Source organism: Rhinopithecus bieti, unplaced genomic scaffold (assembly GCF_001698545.2).
Source record: "Rhinopithecus bieti isolate Rb0 unplaced genomic scaffold, ASM169854v2 scaffold_17829, whole genome shotgun sequence".
In the NCBI taxonomy this organism is placed as follows: domain Eukaryota; kingdom Metazoa; phylum Chordata; class Mammalia; order Primates; family Cercopithecidae; genus Rhinopithecus; species Rhinopithecus bieti.
The window spans coordinates 1,102,943-1,127,129 of record NW_016809238.1 but is presented as its reverse complement, the minus strand read 5'-3'; the positions used below and the strand labels follow the sequence as shown (position 1 = coordinate 1,127,129).

The 24,187-nt window shown below is 36.2% G+C and overlaps 1 protein-coding gene across 1 annotated transcript in view; it reads right to left on the bottom strand.

Moving 5' to 3' along the window:
• Positions 1-24,187, bottom strand: part of ADAMTS20 (ADAM metallopeptidase with thrombospondin type 1 motif 20) — a 205,856-nt gene that overhangs the window by 171,413 nt on the left and 10,256 nt on the right. Inside the window, exon 3 of the mRNA XM_017888956.1 lies at positions 16,230-16,389. Within this exon, the coding sequence (XP_017744445.1) occupies positions 16,230-16,389 (160 nt within the window). The remainder of the gene's footprint in view (positions 1-16,229; positions 16,390-24,187) is intronic.

Sequence of the window (24,187 nt, the reverse complement as noted above, 5' to 3'; positions counted from 1 at the left end):
CCCGCCCCACCGCCCCACCGTCTTCAGTTTTCTGGCTCTCTTTCAAGGGAGAAAACATTAGTCCTGAGGTCCAGTAGTCTGAAATGCTCTCCACACGAAACAGTATATTTGTTTCCTGTCCTGGTGATGGGTCCAACTCACTCCAACATATGATCTTTACAAAGTACTGAACATATGCTAGGGCCAGCCAAAAACATGAACCATCCTCCTTTTGCAGTTTCCCTTGCATTTATACTCTGTGAATGCAGCCCAGTCAGACGTGTCAATGTCTTTAAAAATAGGGCTGCTTCTGAATAGTGCAATTCTGAATCAGATTCTAATTGCAGATAATTAGAATTATTGCTTCCTTTTCATAAGCAAAGCATCATGTGGCTAAGCAGTTCTCTACTAGAGCCAAAGATTCAAATTGACTTCACTAAGCATTTACAATTAAGTGTTTGCTAGACCAAAGGAAAACTATAAAAGGAACTACATGCTGATTAGTGATCTAATATTTTAGATAGAAAAAGTTGTATATCTTGCTCTCTATAAATCTATTTATTTTTGCTTATCTTCTTTACCTGGCGAGTAAATCTAAATGAGTATCAACTTATAAAATAAAAATGATGTCCTCACAGAGTTTATATCCTATGGTACATTATTTTAATCATTCTCTTCAATAGGCTCTCATCTTCCTTGCTCTTCTTCTATCCAACACAAGAAAATTACAAACTAAATTTACTCTTGAACATAGATGAAAAATTCTAAAGATAACATTATCAAACCAAGACCGGCAAAAATACAAGGTAGACATGACATTTGAGAATCAATTAATCAAATTCATCACATTATCTTAATAAAAGGAAATATATATATTTATATATCTATATAATCATCTTGGTACATGCAGGGAAAACACTTGATAAAATTCAACATCCATTCATAATAAAAATTCTTAGTAAACTAGAAATTTAGGAGAACTTCCCTAATCAGATAAAGAGTACCTAAGAAAAACCTACAACAAACATTGTATGTATTAGAAAAGGTTGAAAGCTTTCACTCTAAAACTTGCAATGAGGCAAGGATTTTCATTACTGCTATTTCTAAGGACAGTTCTAGAAAATCTAGCCAATGTAACAAAACAAGAAAAATAAAATATTGAAAGATTGGAAAGGAAGAAATAAACTATCTACATGATTATCAAGGTACAGAATCCAAAAGAATCAACAAATAAACCACTAGAGTACATAAATGTAGCAAGGTTGCTGAATATAAGACCAATATTTTAAATGCCTACATTTTATATAGAATAAACATAGCAATTAGAAAATAAAATTTTTAAAATGATATCATTTACAATACTGTCAAAAAGAATAATCTGACAACTCTCTTACTCTCAGCCCTCACCTACAACTTACCTGTCAGCTTGACCATTAAAATATATACAATATCTGGACACCTCTCGCTGTCTTCATAGTGACCACTCTAATTCAGCACCTCACCACTTCTCAACACAATTATTGCAGTATACTGCAGTACCTCCTATTGGTTTCCTTGCTTTTGCTTGTTCCCCTAGTTTTTTTTCCCACATCATCTGAGTGATCTCTTTACAATGTGGACTGATTATATCATTACTATGCTCCATATCTGACAGTGGCTTCCATTGCTAAAGTTATAGCCAAATTCAGTACTGTGACTTAAAATGTCTTAACTGTAGAGATGGATTCACCATGAACCTAAAAAGGCTTAAACTTTTGGTCTCTAGAAATGATGTATTCATAATTTTCTATTAAAGAGCACTCCAACTGTCTAATCTTTAGGATCCCACAACCTGGAGCCACCCATAACTACATGATCAGGCCTCCTACTACCATTCTTTCTACTGATTTCCTACAACCCTCTTTCCTCCCTCACTGCACTTGCACAGGATAGTCCTGCAACAGTGAGGAAGGTATTCAGTAAATATTTTATGAATCAATGAACAAAGTTTTTTAAAAAAATCTATGCTAGGGCAAGGGTGACACCTCATCTTGCAGAGTTCTTATGTGGGACAAGAAAAGGAGTCGCCTCTTAGCAATCAACTTTTTTCTTCACTTATTCAATGTCCAACTCCACTCTCATATTCTAACATGGAGCAGGAAAAACCTGTATGTGTTTTACCACTGCGCTCTTCTGGTTTTCCTTCTCATTACTTCTCCTGGTACATCCCTACCCCATGGTAAGAAACTTTTTATTTATTCACTCTATGCTACATTTTTTATTTTCAGCTGAATGCTATGCACTGATTCCTCCAGGGTTAGTAGTCAGTATACAAAAGAGACAGATAACGAATTCAGAAATTTATCTTATTTGCTGTTGTACAATCAGATTTTGAAAGTCATAACCTTAATATCACCTTGGTCTTTCTACTTGCAGCCTTCCCATCTCCCAAATAAAAAATCTGAAGAGTGGTCATCAAATAATCCCAGTTTGATAGAATATACACAAAATTATTAAATGCCATGGCAAAAAAGAAATGATTTAACAAAAAACTGGGCAGTTTTGCACTATTTCTGGTTCTTGTTCTTTTACCACAGTCTGTATTATATTTGCTAATACCTCAGTTAAAATTTTTTTAAATGTAAAAAATAAATTAGGCACCAAAAAAAAAGGCTTCTTTTGGAGGGTGTAGGTGAAGAGAGAGGTGAAAGAGAGAGAATGGCTTCAGCCTTAACTGTGTTGAATCTACACTATCACTGGTACATCTAAGAAAACATGCATGACAGGCAGTTTATAGACCTGAGTTTTGGTCTAAAAACAAGCACTTAAGTTAAAAGTTTTAACATCATGTATCATTTAAATTCGTAGTTAAAATTAAGAAAGCAGAAAAAATACATGATCTATATTAAAAGATAGTCTAAAATGGTGGTCCAAGAAGAGCACTTTAAAAAAATGCTTAACTTAGAAGATGGGAAACCAATGACAACCAGGAAGGGAAGTGGGAGGAAAGAAAGAAAGAAAAGAAGCAAAGTTGAAAGCAAAGTGTGCCAGTTAAGCCAAAGACGTAAGAAAATGCAGTTAGGATAAGCTGATGGATTGTGTGACAGGTTCCCCAAAACTGTAACAGTAAGACCAAGACAGATTAATGCTTTTGGCAGGTAGAAGGTCATAAGTGATCTTTGAAAGAGTAGTTCCAGTAAAAGGTTGGAAAGGAGAATAATATCTCTATAGTTATCTCTACATAGGTTTAGAAGCTTAAGCTGACTCTTTAAAACATCATTAACATGTTATAGTACACAATAATGGGCATGGTCATGGCCATATTTAAAATCCTCTGTCCCTACATTAATTAATGGCACCTTCTTTTCTGCTCACAAATTTATAAAATGTTATAAATAGTAGGGATTTCAGAAATCAAGTAAGATTGCAAAATGATGGCTAATGAAATTCAGCTCTCATGTTTCTTTTTGTTTTTTTCCACTTTAAAAAAAAATCTAGATTTTCATCTTCTTTGTAAAGTACAAATGATCTGGTTATACTGGTCTCACATTCCCAAAGCATCTTTTGCAAGAAGCAAGTATATTCCAGTGCCCAATGGACAGTTCAGTTCCTTCATGACACCTCACCTTACTTCTTTCTGGTAACTGCCTGATCCCTTTAGCTGTAAAGTTAGAAAGTTAATAAGGTAAAAACCCACAAGTTTCCCATTTAGTTGAATAGGAAACCAATTAAATTCATTAACTATTCATTATCTACTTTGAGTAAGACCCAGAGATCTTTAGGTCTCAAAGCCAGTTAGTAGCATAGCCAGAACTCGCTTACTAAGCAAACTCTGGCCTCTGCTGAAACTAAAAACATTGGACTTCCTCCAGACCAACGTTGATTAAATTATTATATTTAAAGTAAGGGGAAATAATCTGTACATAATTTTATTAAAAAGGCAGTTCTCATGCATTCACAAAAATATTTTCCAAATAGCTTACTCACAAAAAATAATATAAACGTCTCTTCAAAGTTGATAAAAATGTTTTCAGGAAATTGTCTTCAATTTACTTCTTTATGTAAACAAAGGATTTAATTATCTTAAATCCTTTTTTGATAAGGTGGCTTTTTTCTTTAATTCAGTCTCCCCACCTTCAGTCTCTTATCATTCAAAGCCAAAATTACATATTTTTTAAAAGCTGCCATAGCAACTAATACAACTATTTTTTAAAGCAAATTATATAATATCTGTTTTAAAATATTTTTGATAATATCTCTGCTTTAATTTTTTTTTTTTTGTTTCCCCAATGCCTATGGGATAAGCAACAAAATCCTTAGAGTTCTTTCATAACTAGTCTCTGTGCACCTTGCCAGCCTCCCCAGACTACACACACACCTGCACCTTACTCTCCTGATATAGTAAATGGGTTGCTCTTTTCTACACGCAGCAGGACTTAGAAGATACAAATGCCACATTCCCTCTTGGCTAGAGCCCTGTTCTAACCAATCTTTATAAATTTTGTAACATTAGGTACTCAAAGACTGTAAGAATAAATAAATTTAGAAAACTTTCAGGAAAAGCACAGAAATTTAAAGCTGACTGACATCATCTTAAAACCCAGCTGTATTAGTTTGCTCTCATGCTGCTATGAAGAAATACCTGAGGCTGGGTAATTTATAAAGGAAAGAGGTTTAATTGACTCAGTGCATCATGACTCAGGAAACTTAGGATCGTGGCAGAAGGTGAAGTGGGGAAGCAAGGCACCTTAATCACAGGCAGCAGGAAGGAGAAGTGCAAACAGGAAATGCCAGACACTTACAAAACCATCAGTTCTCATGAGACCCACTCATTATCATGAGAACAGCATAAGAGAAACCACTTCCATGATCCAATTACCCCCACCTGGTCCCACCCTTGACACACAGGTATTATGGGGATTACAGGCCAAGGTGAGCTTTGAGTGGGGACACAGAGCCAAAGCATGTTACCATCTAAAGACATTTTGTTTTCACTTCCATCCAGTCATCTGTTTTATTGCTCTACAAATCCTTTACATCCTAACCCATGACACTGAGATTAGAGGGACAGAGTGGGTGATAGAGGAAGTGAAGCAAAACTAATGAGGTCTCCTGAGGAACACAGACCGGTTGTGATCTGCCCTTAGACACAAGCCATAGCAGAACTACACTTAACAGAATTCAGAGGCTTTTTTTCATTCCTGTGAATCTTTTTAGGGTCCTTCCTCACTTGGGTTTATTTATTTTGTATAGTTTTGTTTGATGGTGGTGTTTGTGGGGTTTTTTGTTGGTGTTTGTTCATTTCATGGGTTTTTAATTTGCTTGCTTTACCATTTCCACAGGATTTTATTTAGAATATATCTGACATCCATTTGAGAGCCTGGCATCCACAGTGACAAGGTTTACCAAATGTAAGTTGGATGACCTTGAGGCACACAGTGAACTTCGACCTTGGAAACAATTTAGTTCAAGGCTGAAACCACCATGAATTGTAATATTTTAGGGTCATAATGAATTAAAACTATCAACAGAAATACCGTATCAGAAAAAGATATCACTTTTCCTTTTCCATTTAATCACTTTGTCTCATGTGCTAAATCTGTAGGCCCACCTATTTAAAGGATTCTCTGGGGAACCTCCTGAAGGTTCATCCATTAGAATATATAAGACATTCGGTCCCTAGAGTGTGTGAGGGGGAGACTGCCTCCAGGAAATACACCCCCACCAGGAAACCTGGGAATCCAGGTCACAAGGCAAGGCCTTAACCATACCCAGAGCTGGAACTGATTTAAGGAAAGGAATATAAAGGTAGGAGAGGCAGTGGAAAGACTCTTGCATGCATTCCCAGTCTCCATGCAGAACGGCGGAAGCCATTCCTTATTTTGTCTCCCAGGGGACCTCATGGAAGTCTGCCACTTAACTCAGGCAGTGGTCATAGGTTAAAAAAAGCTCCCAAATGAATTTTGTGATATAACCTCAAGTGGGGAAGAACTCCCTTGGTCAGAACCAGGTGGGGATAGGGGGCAAATGGAAAGAGTGCAGGAAGGAGTTGGGTACCCCAGCTGTGCAGGCAACCTGGGAGGGATGTGGCTTGAAAGCTGCTGTTGAGTTCTGAGCTTAGATGCCCTAGAATTTAGCTTGCTGCTGCTAGCAGAAAAAATGTGGCTTTGAGATCTACTTTGCCAAGTGCACAGGAGCTGGGTGGGGCTTACTGCTGCCTGCTACTCCCTACTCCCTGGGTGAACACTTCTGTGCAGCAGAGGCAGCTATGCTCTCCTCTGGAACATGAGACCATCTCCCCAGTGACCAGAGACCTACCCCTTGACCCCTAGAGGGGTTGTTCCTTGCCCCACACTCAGAGAGTCAGAGCAAGGACTTGCCTGACCCAGCCCCCAGCTGGCTTTGCCCACCCCAGCACCCCCCTCCCCCCACCACCACCCTGGTAGCTTAACACAAAGGACAGACACTTTGGGGAGCTTTATGGCCCCATACATGGCCTGAGAAACCAGCGTACCTCCCCTGGGTAACTTAAGGCAAGCACAAATCCCACCACTGCTACTGTAGCTGGTGCTATCCTGCAAGCGCCACCTCCTGGCTAGAGGCCAACTGACACGGTCTGTTACAGCATCTCCAAGTAAACATTGTGCCCAGAAAGGAGTTAACTTGCACATGACTGCAGATATCACCATAGTCTGCAGCACCTTGGCTAATCAGGAGGTCCTGAGCCTGTCCAAACAGTCCAGTAATTAATGAGATCAATTCATTACTACCACAACTGGCTTTTGAGCAAGTCAGCACGTTAAAGCTATCGACAACCAAGGAATCTCACAGTCTATGTCACTCCCTCACCACTCCCATCAGAGCTGGCGCTGGTACCCACTGCTGGGAGACTTGAGGACAGGTCACACCATTGGATTTACTGCAGATGTTCCCCAGCACTAGCCTAGAGTGTTGCAGCCCCATTGGCAGTCAGACTCAAAGGTGCAACGGCATTCCCAGTAATCTGGTTTTCAGGGATTCCTACTCCTAGGGGAAGAGGGAATGCACCACATCAAGGGAACAGCCCATGGGACAAAAGAACCCAGATAGCAGGTCTTGAGTTCCAGACCTTTCTGCTGGTGGCAAGTTTATGTCAGCAGAGTCACAGTTGCAGTATTGGGTTCAGCAGGGAAAGTCTGCAGCTCTACCCCAACCCTCAGGTAGCCCTAGTGCTTGTGAAAGGTCTTGAAGACAGAGATTTCTTTTCCCCCTTATCCACCACTGCAGTCACAACTGAGGCTTTTCCCATAGGAGTTTGGCATGAGTACACCTATAACCAGCCTTTCTGGAATTCTTAAGGGTGGCTGCATCCCCAGAGGAAGAATACTCCCCAGGTGCAGGTTTGCAAGGGAGGTAGAGTCCAGATTCCTCTCTACCTGGAACATCAATATCCCTGCAGATTAAAGATCTGCCTGCCTAATCTGAACAGCTGGAACACTGGGTCAGGATTGTGTCTGGGAAGTGGATAGCTTTCCTGCTGACCTGGCAGGGGAGCTGAAGTGGCTCTGGCCTTTCTGTCTGATAAAACTTCAATGCATTTCACTGAGAGCTTCCCCAGCCACATCTGTCAAGGATGGGCCCTCTGCCCACCATTGGATATTGCATTTACTCACCTACTTTAGCCACAGCTGGTTTTTACCTATGGGCCTTTCCCTTACTGGCCTGAATATTCAACCTAGTAAATAAAATTCTGGGAAAAAATAAATAAAGTAAACACCATGGGGGAATAAGATAAGCTTCAAGAGACCTCTGCCATTCCAACCCTACAGGACACAGTGAACTTGTTCAAACACTGAGCACATTGCTACAACCAGCATCTGAGAAAGCTATCACTCTCTATAGTCAAGGAACTCATACAGAGGCTTCACCCCTGAAAGCAACAAGAGCCTAATTACACTACAGTAAACTATAAACATTAAAGTCACACCCTTAAGATGGAAAAAAATAAATTTAAAAAAAACACAATCAAATCAAAAATAAATTCAAGAATAATTAGAAGAAATATTCTACCCCAATGAGAAGGAACCAGAAAAATAATTCTGGTAATATGACAAAACAAGGCTCTATAAAACACGCAAAAGAACACGCTAGCCATCCAGCAATGGATCCGGATCAAGATAAAATCTTTGAAATGCCAGATAAAGAATTCAAAATGTTAACTATTTAGCTACTCAAGAAGACACCAGAGAAAGGTGAAAACGAACATAAAGAAATTTAAAAAACAATTCAGGATATGAGTGGAAAAAATTCTACAGAGATAGATATCAAAGAAAAACCAACCAAAAGCATCTGGGAACCTATAAAGGAAATCCTATCAGACTTCTAGAAATGAAAAACATGCTTAGGGAATTACAAAATGCAGTGGAAACTTTCAACAACAGACTAGAACAATTACAAGGAAGTATTTCAGAACTCAAAGGCAAGGCTTTCAAAATAATCTAATCTGACAAAAATGAAGCAAAAAATAATTAAAAGACATGAACAAAGCTTCTAAGATTACGTTAAACAATCCAAGTCTGGGATTATGTAAAACAGCCAAACCTAAGAATAATTGGTGTTTATGAGTGAGAAGAGAAAGCAAAAACTTTTGAAATTTTATTTGAGAAAATAATTGAGGAAAACTTCCCAGGCCTTACTAGAGATTTAGATGTCCAAATACAAGAAACTCAAAGCACTCCTTACTTATTGCAAAAAGGTCATCATCAGGGCATATAGTCATCAGGCTATCTAGAGTAAACATGAAAGAAAGAATTCTAAGAGCTATGAGACAAAAGCATCTGGGAACCTATAAAGGAAATCCTATCAGACTAACAGTAGACTTCTCAGCAGAAACCTTGCAAGCAAGAAAGGATTTGAGGTTTTAGCTTTAGCCTCTTTAAACAGGACAACTGTCAGTTAACAATTTTGTATCCAGCAAAATTAAGTTTCATAAATGAAGAGGAAATAAAATCATTTTCAGGCAAACAAATCCTGAAGGAATTTACTACCAGACCATCCTTACAATAAATGCTGAAAACAGTTCTAAATCTTGAAACAAAAGCTTTATATGCACCAAAATAGAATCTCTTGAAAGCATAATACTCACAGAGCCTATGAAACAATTACACAACGAAAAATATATCTAGGTAACAATTAACATGATGAATGGAACAGTATCTCATATCTCTATAATATGGCTGAACATAAACGGCCTAAATTCTCCACTTAAAAGAAACACATGGGCAGAATGGATTTTTACAAATCACAAACCAAATATCTACTGTCTTCAAGACAGTCACCTAACACCTAAGGATTCATATAAACTCAAGGTAAAGAGGTGGAAAAATACACTGAATGCAAATGGAAACCAAAAGTGAGCAGTAGTTAGTCTTGTATCAGATAAAACAGATTTTAAAGCAGCAACAGTGAATAAGAAAAAAAGTCAAAGAAGGCATTATATAATGATAAAATGATCAATCTAACAGGAAGAAATTACAATCGTAAATTATATGCACCTAACACTGGAGCTCCCAGACTCATAAAACAATTACTACTAGACCTGAGAAATGAGATAGACAGCAACATAATAATAATGGGGGAATTCAATACTCCACTGATAGCACTAGACAGATCATCAAGACAGTAAGTCAACATAGAAACACTAGGCTTAAAGTACACTCTAGAACAAAGGAATCTAAGATATATGTACAGAATATTCTACCCCAAAACTGTAGGATACACATTCTTCTCATCAGCACATGGAACATTTTCTAAGATAGACCATATGGTAGGCCACAAAACAAATCTCAACAAATTTTTAAAAACAGGAATCATATCCGCTGGGCACAGTGGCTCATGCCTGTAATCCCAGCACTTTGGGAGGCCGAGGCAGGTGGATCACGAGGTCAGGAAATCGAGACCATCCTGGCTAACACAGTGAAACCCCGTCTCCACTAAAAATACAAAAAGAAATTAGTTCGGCATGGTGGTGGGTGCCTGTAGTCCCAGCTACTTGGGAGGCTGAGGCCAGAGAATGGCATGAACCCGGGAGTCAGAGCTTGCAGTGATCCAAGATCGTGCTACTGCACTCCAGCCTGAGTGACAGAGTAAGACTCCGTCTCAAAAAAAAAAAAAGGAATCATATCAAATATCATCTCAGACCACAGTGAAGTAAAACAAGAAATCAACTCCAAAAGGAACCCCCAAAACTACACAAATACATGGAAATTAAACAATCTGTTCCTGAATGATTTTTAGGTTAACAATGAAATCAAGATGGAAATTCATAAACTATTTAAAATGAATGATAATAGTGACACAGTTATCAAAATTTTGGGGACAGGGCAAAAGTAGTTCTAAGAGGAATGTTTATTGCACTAAATTTGTACATCAAAAAGTCTGAGAGATCACAAGTTAACAATCTAATATACACCTCAAGGAACTAGAGAAATAAGAACAAACTAAATCCAAAGCTAGCAGAAGAAAATAAATAACAAAGTTCAGAGCAGAACCGAATGAAATTGAAACCACAAAAACAATACCAAAAAAATCAATGAAACAAAAAGCTGGTTCTTTGAAAAGATAAACAAACTTGATAGACCTTTAGTGAAATTGTCCAAGAAAAGAAGAGAGAAGATTCAAATAAGCTCAATTAGAAATGAAACTAGGGACATTACAACTGATGCCACAGAAATACAAATATCATTCAAGATTACTATGAATACCTGTATGCACACAAACTAGAAAGCCCAGAGAAAACAGATAAATTCCTGGAACCGTTCAACCATCCGAGAGTAAATCAGGAAGAAATAGAAACCCTACACAGACCAATAACATGCAGAAAGAATGAATCAGTAATTTTAAAAATTGCAAACAACAACAACAAGCCCAGGGCCAGATAGATTCACAGTTGAATTCTACCAAATATTCACAGAAGAACTGGTACCAATCCTACTAAAACTATTTCAAAAGACTGAGAAACAGAGGATCCTCCCTAATTATCCTATGAAGTCAGTATCACTCCGATACCAAAACCAGGAAACGACATAACAAAAAAAGAAAATACAGACCAATATCCCTGATAAAAATAGAAGCAAAAATCCTCAGCAAAGTCCTAGCTAACCAAATCTAAAAAGACATCAAAAAGATAATATACCATAATCAAGTGGGTTTCATCACAACGATCCAGGGATGGTTTAATGTACACAGGTCAATGAAGGTAATATATCACATAAACAGAATTAGAAACAAAAACCATGTCATCTCAATAGATGTAGAAAAAGGATTTGGAAAAAATCCAGCATCTCTTTATGATAAAATCCCTCAACAAACAAGGTATAGAAGGAACATACCTCAAAATAATAAAAGCCACATTTAACAAACTTACAGCAAACATAACACTGAATGGGAAAAAGTTGAAAGCATTCCCCCTGAGAACAGGAACAAGGCAAGGATGCCCACTTTTACCACTTCTACTCAACATAATACTGGAAATCCTAGGCAAAACAATCAGGCAAGAGAAAGAAATAAAGGCATCCAAATTGGAAGAGGAAGTGAAACTATCTCTCTTTACCAATGATATGATCAGGAAAGTGAAACTATCTCTCTTTACCAATGATATGACCTAGAAAAGACTAAACAGTACTCCAAAAGACTCCTAGATTTAATAAACAAATTCAAGACTTGGAACCAACCCAAATGTCCATCAATGACAGACTGGATTAAGAAAATGTGGCACATATACAACATGGAATACTATGCAACCATAAAAAAGGATGAGTTCATGTCCTTTGTAGGGACATGGATGCAGCTGGAAACCATCATTCTCAGCAAACTATCGCAAGAACAGAAAACAAACACTGCATGTTCTCACTCATAGGTGGGAATTGAACAATGAGAACACTTGGACACAGGAAGGGGAACATCACACACCGGGGCCTGTTGTGGGGTCAGGGGAGGGGGGGAGGGATGGCATTAGGAGATATACCTAATGTAAATGATGAGTTAATGGGTGCAGCACACCAACATGGCACATGTATACATATGTAACAAACTTGCACATTGTCCACGTGTACCCTAGAACACAAAGTGTTAAAAAGAAAAAAAGTGAAAAAAAGAAATCTAAATTTTAAAAAATAATAAATACAAATAAAAAATAAACAAATTCAGTAAAGTCTCAGGTTATAAAATCAACATACACAAACCAGTAGTACTGCTATACCAAAAACAGTCAAGCTGAGAGCCAAATCAAGAACTCAATCTCTTATACAATAGCTACAAAAAAATAAAATAAAATACCTAGAAATACACTTAACCAAGGAGGTGAAAGATCTCAACAGGAACTACAAAACACTGCTGAAAGAAAGCATAGATGAATAAAAAACAAACAGAAATACATCCCATGCTCATGGACTGGAAAATATCCTGAAAATGACCATATTGCCAAAAACAATCTACAGATACAATGCAATTCCTATCAAAATAGCAAAATCATTTTTCAAAGAATTAGGAAAAAATCCTAAAATTCATATGGAACTAAAAAGGACTCCAATAGCCAAGTCAATCCTAAGCAAAACAAACAAACAAACAAAAACAAATCTGGAGGCAATATATATCCAACTTCAAATTATACTACAAGGTTATAGTAACCAAAACAGTATGGTACTGGTATAAAAGTGGGCACATAGACCAATGGAACAGAATAGAGAATCTACAAATAAAGCCAAATACTTACAACTAACTGATCTTTGACAAAGCATACTACATAAATTGGAAAACGGGTACCCTGTTTAATAAATGGTGGGAGAGTTGGATAGCCACCTATAGAAGAATGAAACTGGATCCCTATCTCTCACCTCGTACAAAAATCAATTCAAGTTGGATTAAAGTCTTAAATCTAAGACCTGAAACCATAAAAATCCTAGAAGAAACCCTAGGGAAAACTCTTCTGGACATTAGCCTAGGCAAAGAATTTATGACTAAGACCCAAAAAGCAAACATGACAAAACAAAATAAATGGAACTTGAATAATTTAAAAGCTTCTGCAGAGCAAAAGAAATAATCATCAGAGTAAACAGACAACCCAGAGAATGGGAGAAAATATTTGCAAACTATGCATCTGACAAAAGACTGGTATCCAAAATCTACAAGAAACTAAAATAAATCAGCAAGAAAAAAGCAAATACTTCCATTAAAAAGTGTACAAAGGACATGAATAGACAGTTCTCAAAAGACGATATATAAATGGTCAAACGTATGGAAAAGTGCTCAACATCACTAATCATCAGGGAAATGCAAATTAAAACCACAATGGGATACTACCTTGCTCCTGTAAGAATGGCCATTATTAAAAAGTCAAAAAACAATAGATGTTGGCATGGATGTGGTGAAAGGGGAATGCTGATACACTTCTGGTGGGAATATAAATTAGTACAACCTCTATAGAAACCTGTATGGAGATTCCTTAAAGAACTAAAAGTAGATCCACCAATTGATCCAGCAAATATGACGACTGGACATCTACCCAATGGAAAAGAAATCATTATATGAAAAAGACACATGCACACATATGTTTATTGCAGTCAAATTCACAGTCTCAAAGATATGAAATCAACCTACGTGCCCGCTAACCAACATGCGGATAAAGAAAATGTGGTGTATATACACCATGGAATACCAGTCAGCCATAAAAAGGCATGAAATAATGTCCTTTGCAGCAAGTTGGATGGAGCTGGGGGCCATCATTCTAAGTGAAGTAATTCAGGAATGACAAACCAAATACCATATGTTCTCACTTGTAAGTGGGAGCTACGCTGTGAGTATGCAAAGGCATACAGATGATATAATAGACTTTGGAGACTCAGAAGTGGGAGGGTAGAAGGTGGGTGTGGAATAAAAATCTACATATCAGGTACAAGGTACACTACCTGGGTGATGACTGCACTAAAATATCAGAATTCACCACTATATAATTCATCCATGTAACCAAAAACCACTAGTACCCCAAAAGCTATTAAAACTTTTAAAAGAATATATAAAACCTCCAAGTATTTCTAAACAACAATGTGTGAACTGAGGGAGGAAAAAAAAATGCTTTAGATAATTTTAATTGCATTTGCAATGCTCCACTTTTACTAAAAAAAAAATGAGTATTTATTAGCTAATTTTAGGTCACTAATTAATTGCCTTTATTAGTGATTAAAATCTATATACTAATTGTACCTAAAATTGGAGGTGATTTAAGAATTGAAAAGGATACTACCTTTTACATTTTGTTAGATAAATATTGTAGGAAAAAAGTATTTTATGATTAAAAGAAAATGAAATCACATAGCTTTCCATTTGCTTTTTATTTGTAGCTTTCTAATAAGTCTTTAGTATAAAACAATTTAACAAAAAAAAAGCCTAGCTTTCCTTGAATTATATTCTTGTTTGTGAATGCAAAATCTTCCAAATTATGTGAAACATTTATGTATTCAGAATGTTACTTTGTGGTTTTCTTCCTAAGAAGCTAAACAATTCATTAAACAAGCTGCTCTTGAATCGTAGATCAGAACAAGTATAAGCTCCCTCTGCAGAATTCTATTGTGAAGCTGTACCCATTTGTGTTTTCTTTGAAGCCATAAAAATGAAACCCTTATGCTCATATTAAAAGCATAAGAAAGGCATCTATTATGTCAATAGATTTAAAACACGGCCTTAGACACAGTGAGAACCACTCTAAAGGTTAAGAAGTGCATTCCCAGGGAAAACCATCAAAGGCCTACATATCATTATATCCCAAAACAGATGGCATCACAGTGTTTGGAACTATAGTTTATGGACACCTACGATCTCAAATAAATCCTTGCTAATCCCACTCTTTTGTCTAAATTTTGTACTTTGATGGTAACTGCAGGTGCCTTTTCTCCATCATATCATTGCATGTCATTCTATGAATAGTGAAGATACGTGAACCTATATGGACACAACTCTTAATAAATACAACTTTTATACAATATGTAAGTATTTTACCATCCACAGATATACTCTGTAGAAATCTATGCTTCTTAGATTCTAATCTACTGTAGATCTTCAGTAGTCTAAATTTTACAGAAAAAAAATGATGAAAATATACCTCTCTCACAGATTGGTGAAACCATAATATTGATTTAAAAATCACTTTGTAAAACAATGTGGAATTATCTAGTATCCATGCATATATCCTGGAGAAACTCCCAAAAACAGGAGATGGGGGCAAGAATATTCACAGAAACATTGCTTCTAACACCAAAAAACAGCAAACAGCCCAAAAGCTCAACAGGAAAATTGATATATGAACTGTGTTACCCTCAAACAATGGAATGTTGTACAACAATAAAAATAAATGAACTGTTCCTACATGCACCAAAATAGATGAACCCCAGAAACAATACTGAGCAAAAAGGATAAGTCACAGAAAACTATATACAATACGTTTCCATTTCATATAAAGTTTAAACCATGCAAAATTGAGCAATATGTTTTTACTGTTACTTAGGTTCAGGAATTATTTTTTCATCTAAAATCCTGCTAAAAAATTAAATAATACTAATGTGACTAACAGATTGAAGTAAAAATTTTCTATATGATTATTTGCTACAAATCTCATATACTGAAAAACTTTTGGCATTCAAATTTAGTTCACTACAAAAAACGTTATCTACAGACAGAAAAATCTCTAATGCATCTGTACAGGTGAAAATATTGTTTAAAAGATCATGTCCTTCAATATTTAAGAAATATCACATGACCTCATTTATATGTGGAATCTAAAAGAGTTGAACTCATAGATGTAAAGAGTGGAATGCTGATTACCAGAGCTGCAGTTGCAGGGGGTAAGGAAAGATGTTGGTCAAAGGGCATCAAACGTCAGTTAGATAAGAGAAATAGGCCACTGTACTGTGCATGGTGACTATACTTAATAACAATGTAGTGTATTGTATTCTTGAAAACTGCTAAGAGTAGGTTTTAAGTGTTCTCACGACAAAAAAAAAAAAAGAAAAATAAGGATGTGAGTCAATGCATATGTTAATTAGTTTGATTAAACCATTCCACAGTGTATACATACTTCAAACCAACATGCTGTACATGCTAAATATACACAATTTTATTTCTCAATTTAAAAAATTAATTAAAATAAATAAAATATCGAAGGGAATATGTAAATTATAACCTATCAAAAGATTTAAATAGTATCATTATTTAGCTGAAAAAAGTTTTATTTCACAGTTTACCTGACACATTGCAATACTTCAGAGTCTGCAGAAAAGAGTTATTTAATTCTTGTCTGTATATAAGATGTGGCTTGTTGTGACCATCTTCATACTCATTCCCATCTGCCTTCATTATAGGTTCTAAGAAATATTCACCATCATGTCCTTTAAATGTTCCCGTCTGAAAATAAAGGAAACAAAAATGAAATTTTCCTAACAGTCGCCAAGAAGAAAAAACACATAGTGCCACAGGTTAAATGAGCAGACAGAAGCAAAACAGCAAGGAGTCTGTTCACTAAGAGCCACCATCTGAGCATAAAAAGTTTCCCTTCCATGGGTCATTTTTCTCTCTCCACTCCTATGTATAAAATCATGAAGACTGGATACTATTCCAACAGGCCAAGCTAAGTGACAGGCATTCCAGGTACAAAGAACAGCATAGACAAAAGCATCAAAATGGAAAAAGTGTTTAGAATAGTCTATAAATAATAAAGCCTGTGCTATTTTGATCTGTGGGAAAATGGGTACTTTAATACATTCGTGTTGAAAATATAAATCAGTACAATCAGTATGCAGAGCAATTTGGCAATGTTCAACATATTAATAATGTGTTTGCCCTTGAACACAGCAATTCCCCTTCTGAGAATTTATCCTACATATACTATACATTTGCATGTGTGAAATAATATACTTACAAGGTTATTAACCATAACATTGTTTTTAATAGCAAAATATTGGAACCACTTCAAAAGTCCATTGATAGAGTCTGTTTACATAAACTTTGGCACAACTATGTGATGGCATCCCTTGAGGTTATAAACAAACAAACAAAAAAAGAATGAACATTCTGTGTAGTGATATAGAAAGAACTCCAATACATATCATTACATCAAAACAAAAAAACTACAAAACAGAATGTATACTTCACTACTATTGTATAAAAAAGGAAGAAACCCAAAAACTAAATATTTCTATTTGCCTGGTTACTACTGAAAAAACTCTAGAAGGATTATTAGAAACAGTGCCGACAGAACTGGGAGAAACTGGATGAATGTAGGATGGACTAGGTATGGCATTGTGCTTCCTATATGCTGTCCCTCTACCTAAAATGTTTCCCTACTTCCCACCCTTCATCTCTACCTCTGCGTCATCACACTCAGTCTGGCTGGCTTCATCTCATCCTTCAAGTGTCAGATCAAATAAGAATCACCCAGAAAGTTTTTCCTTGACCAGCTTTCTAGGTAACCACATACCCATCCCTACTCCTAAAAACACATTACATCTGCTTGATTTCTTTAGCACATTTATTGTATGTTGCATGTACATGTTTGTTTGCTATTTAAAACTATTCTTCCCCACTAGACAGAAGTCTTTAAATAAGCAGAGACCTATCCCTGAATTTCTGCTGCTGAATAGACTATCTGAGATCTAGGCACATGTGGTAAGCAGTAAATACTTGTTAAACCATGAAAGCTATTATTTCCTACCTTTGCAAGCTCAGTTTATGTTAAGCAAAAGTAGGGCATAAATTTGAAAACTTAGGCTAGACCTAGAATATAAAGACTCTTGCTTGCAGGGATTTTTGTCAGAAGAGTCCACAAACTTCGTTGAGAAAAAAAATTACATCCTTATTGTCATTAACCTAATTATAATGAACCTATAAACTACTTCATGAAAGAAATGCTAAATTTGAATGTAGGCTACAAATTCCAGTAAGGTTGTCAATAGAAAGCACAGACATTTTCATCGCATGATGATGTCTGAAATATCTAAAAATATTGCTTATGCTTATCAACACTTCAAAATTAAGGTAGTTATTAGTCTGCCAATACATCTTATTATTTAAGGTGCTAATAAAATACACATAACTTTTTTGAATATCTTGACAACTATATTTCAATATAAATGTTTTATCTTATATTTTTGTTAATATTTTAGGTGCATTGAGATTCTGAGAAGAGTTCATTTGTGAATCATTGAAGAATTCAAATAAAAGTGGGAGCGGGGAGCAGAGTCAAAGCAATAACTTTGAAAGACTAAACAACTGTACAGCTAAGGAAAGACTAGTGAAGGTAAATGTTTAGCCATCAAGGTATGAAATAACAAGAACTTGCACTCTGTTGGAAAGAAGCCCTAAAATGGTCAATTTATATGGATAGATCCCTCTCTCAAGTCAGGTGAGGGTAAGTCATCCAAGGGAGGCATTTATAATATTAATAGCTAATTCCAATATACAGATCAGACATTATTCATTTATATATATTCATCCATATACATATTTTATATATATATATATATAATTCATTTCAACCTAATAATAATTATTTAAAGTAAATTATGTTATTATCCCCACTTCACAGGTGAGACAAATGAGGAACAGAGAGGTTAAGTCACTTGTCCAAGGCTCATGCCGAGTAGGTGGCAGGATCAAGATGTGAACCCAAATACTCTGGCTTCACAATTCATGCCTTAACTGATTACACTGCACTCATTATCATGTGCCAATTTTGATAGACTCTATGAACTAGTCAACAAATATTTAATGGGCACCTACAATGTGTCAAGAACCGTTCTAGGGGCTAAAGATACAGAGGTGAATATGACCAAATCCCTGGCTTCAAAGAATTTATACTCCTATGGTAAAAAGGCAGACAATAAATAAAAATATAATAGAATATGCAATAAGTGCAATAAAAAATAAGATAAGGAGAGAGAGAATAAAAGAGGGTGAGGCTGGGGAGGCACTCCAGGAGGGGACAGCAAGGCTGAGGCTAGAATAATCAGGAGGTAGCTGTGGAAAATTCTGGGAGGACATTCCACATAGAAGGGAATATTCCAAACAGTGACTGAAAGGCCTAGAGATGAAAAAGTCTTAGCAGGTAAAGTGACAGAGAGAACAGTGAGGCTGCAGCTGTGCCAGCCAGGAGATACAGAGTAGCAGATGACACCAGACAGACAGAAGCCGGTTGCACTATTTATGCTTGACAGAAAGAAACACTCCTCACACCAGAGAATCACACAAATACATTTACCTACATTTAAAACTTTGTACTTTTCCACATGGAAAGGCATCTTTCTATGAAGACCCAATTCAGAAATGAATTACTGAATTACAGGAAGTATGATAAATGCAGTTTCAGTGAATGAGACTTCATTTCCATTTCTCAATTACAAATATTTTAATATAGGGATACTTTGAAATCATTGTTTTAAATTCCACTGCAAATAAAAGCATATTTTATTTTATTTTCATTATTTATTTATCTATTTATTTATTTATTTATTTATTTATTTATTCATTTATTTTTGTTACCAAGGCTGGAGTGCAGGGGCATGATCTCGGCTCACTGCAACCTCCACCTTCCAGGCTCAATCCTCCCACCTCAGCCTCCCATAACTGGCGGAATTTTTTTTTTTTTTTTTTTGGTTGAGATGGGGTTTCACCATGTTGCCCAGGCTGGTCCCAAACTCCTGAGTTCAAGTGGTCCACCCACTTCAGCCTCCCAAAGTGCTGGGATAACAGGCGTGAGCCACCACACCCGGCCCTTACTTTTATTTTTAATTTTTGTGGGTACATAGTAGGTGTATACATTTATGGGGTACATGAGATATGGTGATACAGGCATACAATGTGAAAGAAGCACATCATGGGGAATGGGATATCCACCTCCTGAAGCATTTATCTTTTGATAAATGCTTTTCGAGTTACAAAACATCCAATTACATTATTTAAGTTATTTTAAAATATACAATTAAATTATTATTGACTATAGTCTCTTGTTGTACTAGCAAATAGGTCTTACTCATTCTATTTTTTTATACCCATTAACCATCCCCACCTCTCCCCACCCCACCCACCTTCTCACTATCCTTCCCAGCCTCTGAACTATCCCTTCTACTCTCTATGTCCATGAGTTCAACTGTTTTGGGTTTTAGATCCTACAAATAACATGCAGTGTACGTCTTTATGTGCCTGGCTTATTTCATTTAACATAATGATCTCCAATTCCATCCATGTTGTTAGAAATCACTGGATCTCATTCTTTATTATGGCTGAATAGTACTCCATTGAGTATATGTACCACATTTTCTTTATCCATTCGTCTGTTGATGGACACTTAGGCTGCTTCCAAATCTTGGCTATTGTGAACACTGCTGCAACAAACAGTGGGAGTACAGATATCTCTTCAATGTCCTGATTTCCTTTCATTTGGGTGTATACCCAGCAGTGGGATTGCTGGATCATATGGTAGCTCTACTTTTAGTTTCCTGAGGACCCTCCAAACTGTTCTCCAGAGTGGTTGCACTAATTTACATTCCCACTACAATGCACAAGCATTCCCTTTTCTACACATTCTGACCAGCATTTGTTATTGCCCATGTCTTGAATATAAGCCATTTTCACTGGGGTAAGATGATATCTCATTGTAGTTTTGATTTGCATTTCTCTGGTGATCAATGATGTTAAGCATCTTTTCACATGCTTGTTTGCCATTTGTATGTCTTCTTTTAAGAAAGTTTGTTCAAATCTTTTGCCCAGTTTTTGATCAAATTATTCAATTTTTTTCCTATAGAGTTGTTTGAACTCCTTATATATTCTGGTTATTACTCCTTTCTCAAATGGGTAGTTTGCAAATATTTTCTCCCACTCTGTGGATTGTCTCTTCACTTTGTTGACTGTATCCTTTGCTATGCAGAAGCTTTTTAACTTGATGTGATCTCATATGTCCATTTTTGCTTCGGTTGCCTGTGCTTGCGGGGTATTGCTCAAAAAATTTTTGCCCAGCCCAATGTCCTGAACATTTTCCCTAGTGCTTTCTTGTAGTAGTTTAATAGTTTAAAGTAACATATATTTTAAATACTATTTTAACCGAACACTTAAAGTCATTTAAATGATTATGGCAATTATAGCCATAAAGTTCTCTTTCCACTGATATTTATTATTACACTGAAATCTCCTTAGAGGTAAGAACATCTTTACTATTCTCAGAGTTCCAACAACTAAAACATTGCCTGAAACACAGCAGGCACTCCATACACAGCTGCAGAAATGAACATTTTTGTAACAAACCTGGTGAAGTACCTGTTTTTTTCTCTTCCTATACCCTTGAGTAAGTAATTCTTTAATTTTTTGAATGAACATTCCTTTTTTTTTTTTTTTTTTTTGAGATGGAGTCTCAATCTATCACACAGACTAGAGTACAGTGGCGTGATCTTGGCTCACTGCAACCTCCACCTCCTGGGTTCAAGCAATTCTCCTGCCTCAGCCTCCCGAGTAGCTGGGATTACAGGCGTCTGCCACCGCGCTAATTTTTGTATTTTTAGTAGAGACGGGGTTTCACCATCTTGAACTCCTGATCTCGTGATTCACCCGCCTGGGCCTCCCAAAGTGCTGGGATTACAGGCGTGAGCCACCACGCCCGGCCTTTAATGAACATTCTTAAGTTACGGTACTCTTGAGACATGTATGGGATATAGTTGTATGATGGTTTTCTTTAAATGCTGAAAAGTAAAATGTTTAGACACCCTTACATAGTCTGCTGCTAATATGTTAGGATTACACATTTATAAATAGTTCAAAAATTAATGAAATTCCATCAGACATAATTATAGTCTATAAAATAAAAGGCAAAGCTATAAATATTAAGAATTCTTATCTATTTCTTGGATACTTTTCTAGGGCTGATACCCTAACATATTTCACTCATTCTACCAGTGTCTATTTTCCAAAGATAACTGCAAATCACTTACTGTCAACAAACACCAATACTCTAGCATTCTCTGCCTTCCTAGAAAACTCATTTTACCCATACTTATGAGAAGTAACAAAGACACTATTTTTGAAACCTGAGTACATGGATCCATGGAAAATCCCTTTCTACCTTTTTTAAAAAGCATGCTGAAGAGGGGAAATGTGATACTATCTTGACAAAAGATACTAATAGACATGAGGCAGCTTGTTTACTCAACTAAATGTACCTACAAAACCACTTTAAATAACATCACACTATCTTCAAGCAATATGGAAAATAATTCTATTAACCATAGAATTTTTTCTTTCTTTCTTTCTTTCTTTTTGAGACCGAATCTTGCTCTGTTGCCAGGCTGGAGTGCAGTGGCACGATCTCAGCTCACTGCAACCTCCACCTCCTGGTTTCAAGTGATTCTCCTGCCTCAGCCTCCCAAGTAGCTGGGACTACAGGCAAGCACCACCATGCCTGGCTGATTTTTGTATTTTTAGTAGAGACGGGGTTTCACCATGTTGGCCAGGCTGGTCTCGATCTCCTGACTGCGTGATCTGCCCGCCTCGGCCTCCCAAAGTGCTGGGATTACAGGCGTGAGCCACCGCGCCTGGCCAACCACAGAATTTTTTTAACCTCCTTTTGGCTCAAACTCTGGGAGGCAGGTACTATTATAATGTGGCGATAAAACTGCACATGGGTCCAATCTGTGTTCCCATGTAAGAAGAAAATATAGTTCTATCCAGAAGCCATCAGCACCCCCTTTTAAGTTGTGCTAGAACACTCTAGGTTTTAAAAAATATTGCCTTTAAAACTTAAATGAAAGCTTGGAAGTTTGAAAACAGTAAGTTAAAAAATATTGGCAAATATTTGTCCTCAAACTGAGGATAAACACTTATCCTTTTTACTTATTAATGAAAGACTTAGAAGCATTTTGCTCCCATCGACTTTTCTATAACTTACCCCATTTCAGTGGACTTTTTGTTCAAATAATTAAAATATTAGAGCTTTCCCTAAAGGCTCCTAAGGAAGCACTTTAAATTTTTTTTTTAACTTGGAAAGAACCCAGCAAAGAATTAGCGGACTAAAAAAAACAGGTGGTTCATAGAACTGTATTTAGATCATGCTATATTTTTAGCAACATGCCTATCTACAGATGGGCCCTGCAATTTGATTCATGATAAATGTCAATCAAATTTGCAACACTTTCTTTCAATGACTATTAAAAGCAGCAAAACTAGTTTTCACTTGGGTAGGAGTTTCTTGATTACTCAGAGTAATGATCTTCTATTTGCCAAGCTGTTTTGAAAGGCAGTTAAGTGACTATACAACTGGCTCCAATTTATTCCCATAGGCCAAAATTATTTATGTTTAGAAGATTTTATATAATTTTTTTCCCAAAGTGTTCTTATTTCAGTATCATGGCATTCATCCATATTTTTTTCAAAATACATAGCAAATACATGTACTTTTGCTACAACCAATAAGGTACTCTCAGATTTCATTAAAGGGTAATAACAAGTACAAAATACAAATCCTTTGAATTCCTTTCCCAAATCAATTATAGTTATCACATTAAACACTGTCAACTGGAGAGCATTTGGAAATAAGGTACTGCTGAAGTGTTGACTAAAATACTTAGTTTTTCCATCTTCAATCATAAATCATATCATGAGAATCAGTATGATGATATATAAGAAGAAAGCCTAGGTATGAGTTCTGGGTCTGTGCTCATAGAATCTTAGGTAAGTTACTTTATATCTTTGACCTTCAGTTCCATTGTCTGTAAAACAAAATTGGAATAATTGTATGTACCCAATTTCCTAGGAAAGTTAATGTGTGTTTAAGTAATATTAATAATAGGAGCTCAATAGTTATTTTGAAATTGAATGCATTTTGAAGCAAGATGAAAATTCTCCACTAAAACACAAATGTTACAGCCACTCTTTTACCACTGGCAGAGTATAAATGTTATATAATAAAAGACCACAAATATGAACTCTGAGATTAATTTTATCTGGTGATAAGTAATGTAAAAAGCTTTCTCTCTCTGACAGTTTCTCCTTATAACATCATTAATCATGCCTAGGAAATAGTGTACTATACACAAACACACAATGAATAAATGAATGAATCAATGATATGAAGAAAACATAAGAATTACCTCCAGATGCATAAAACAGAAAATTCATAGTAAGGGTTTTAAAAAAAAAAAAAAAAAAAAAAAAAAAAAAAAAA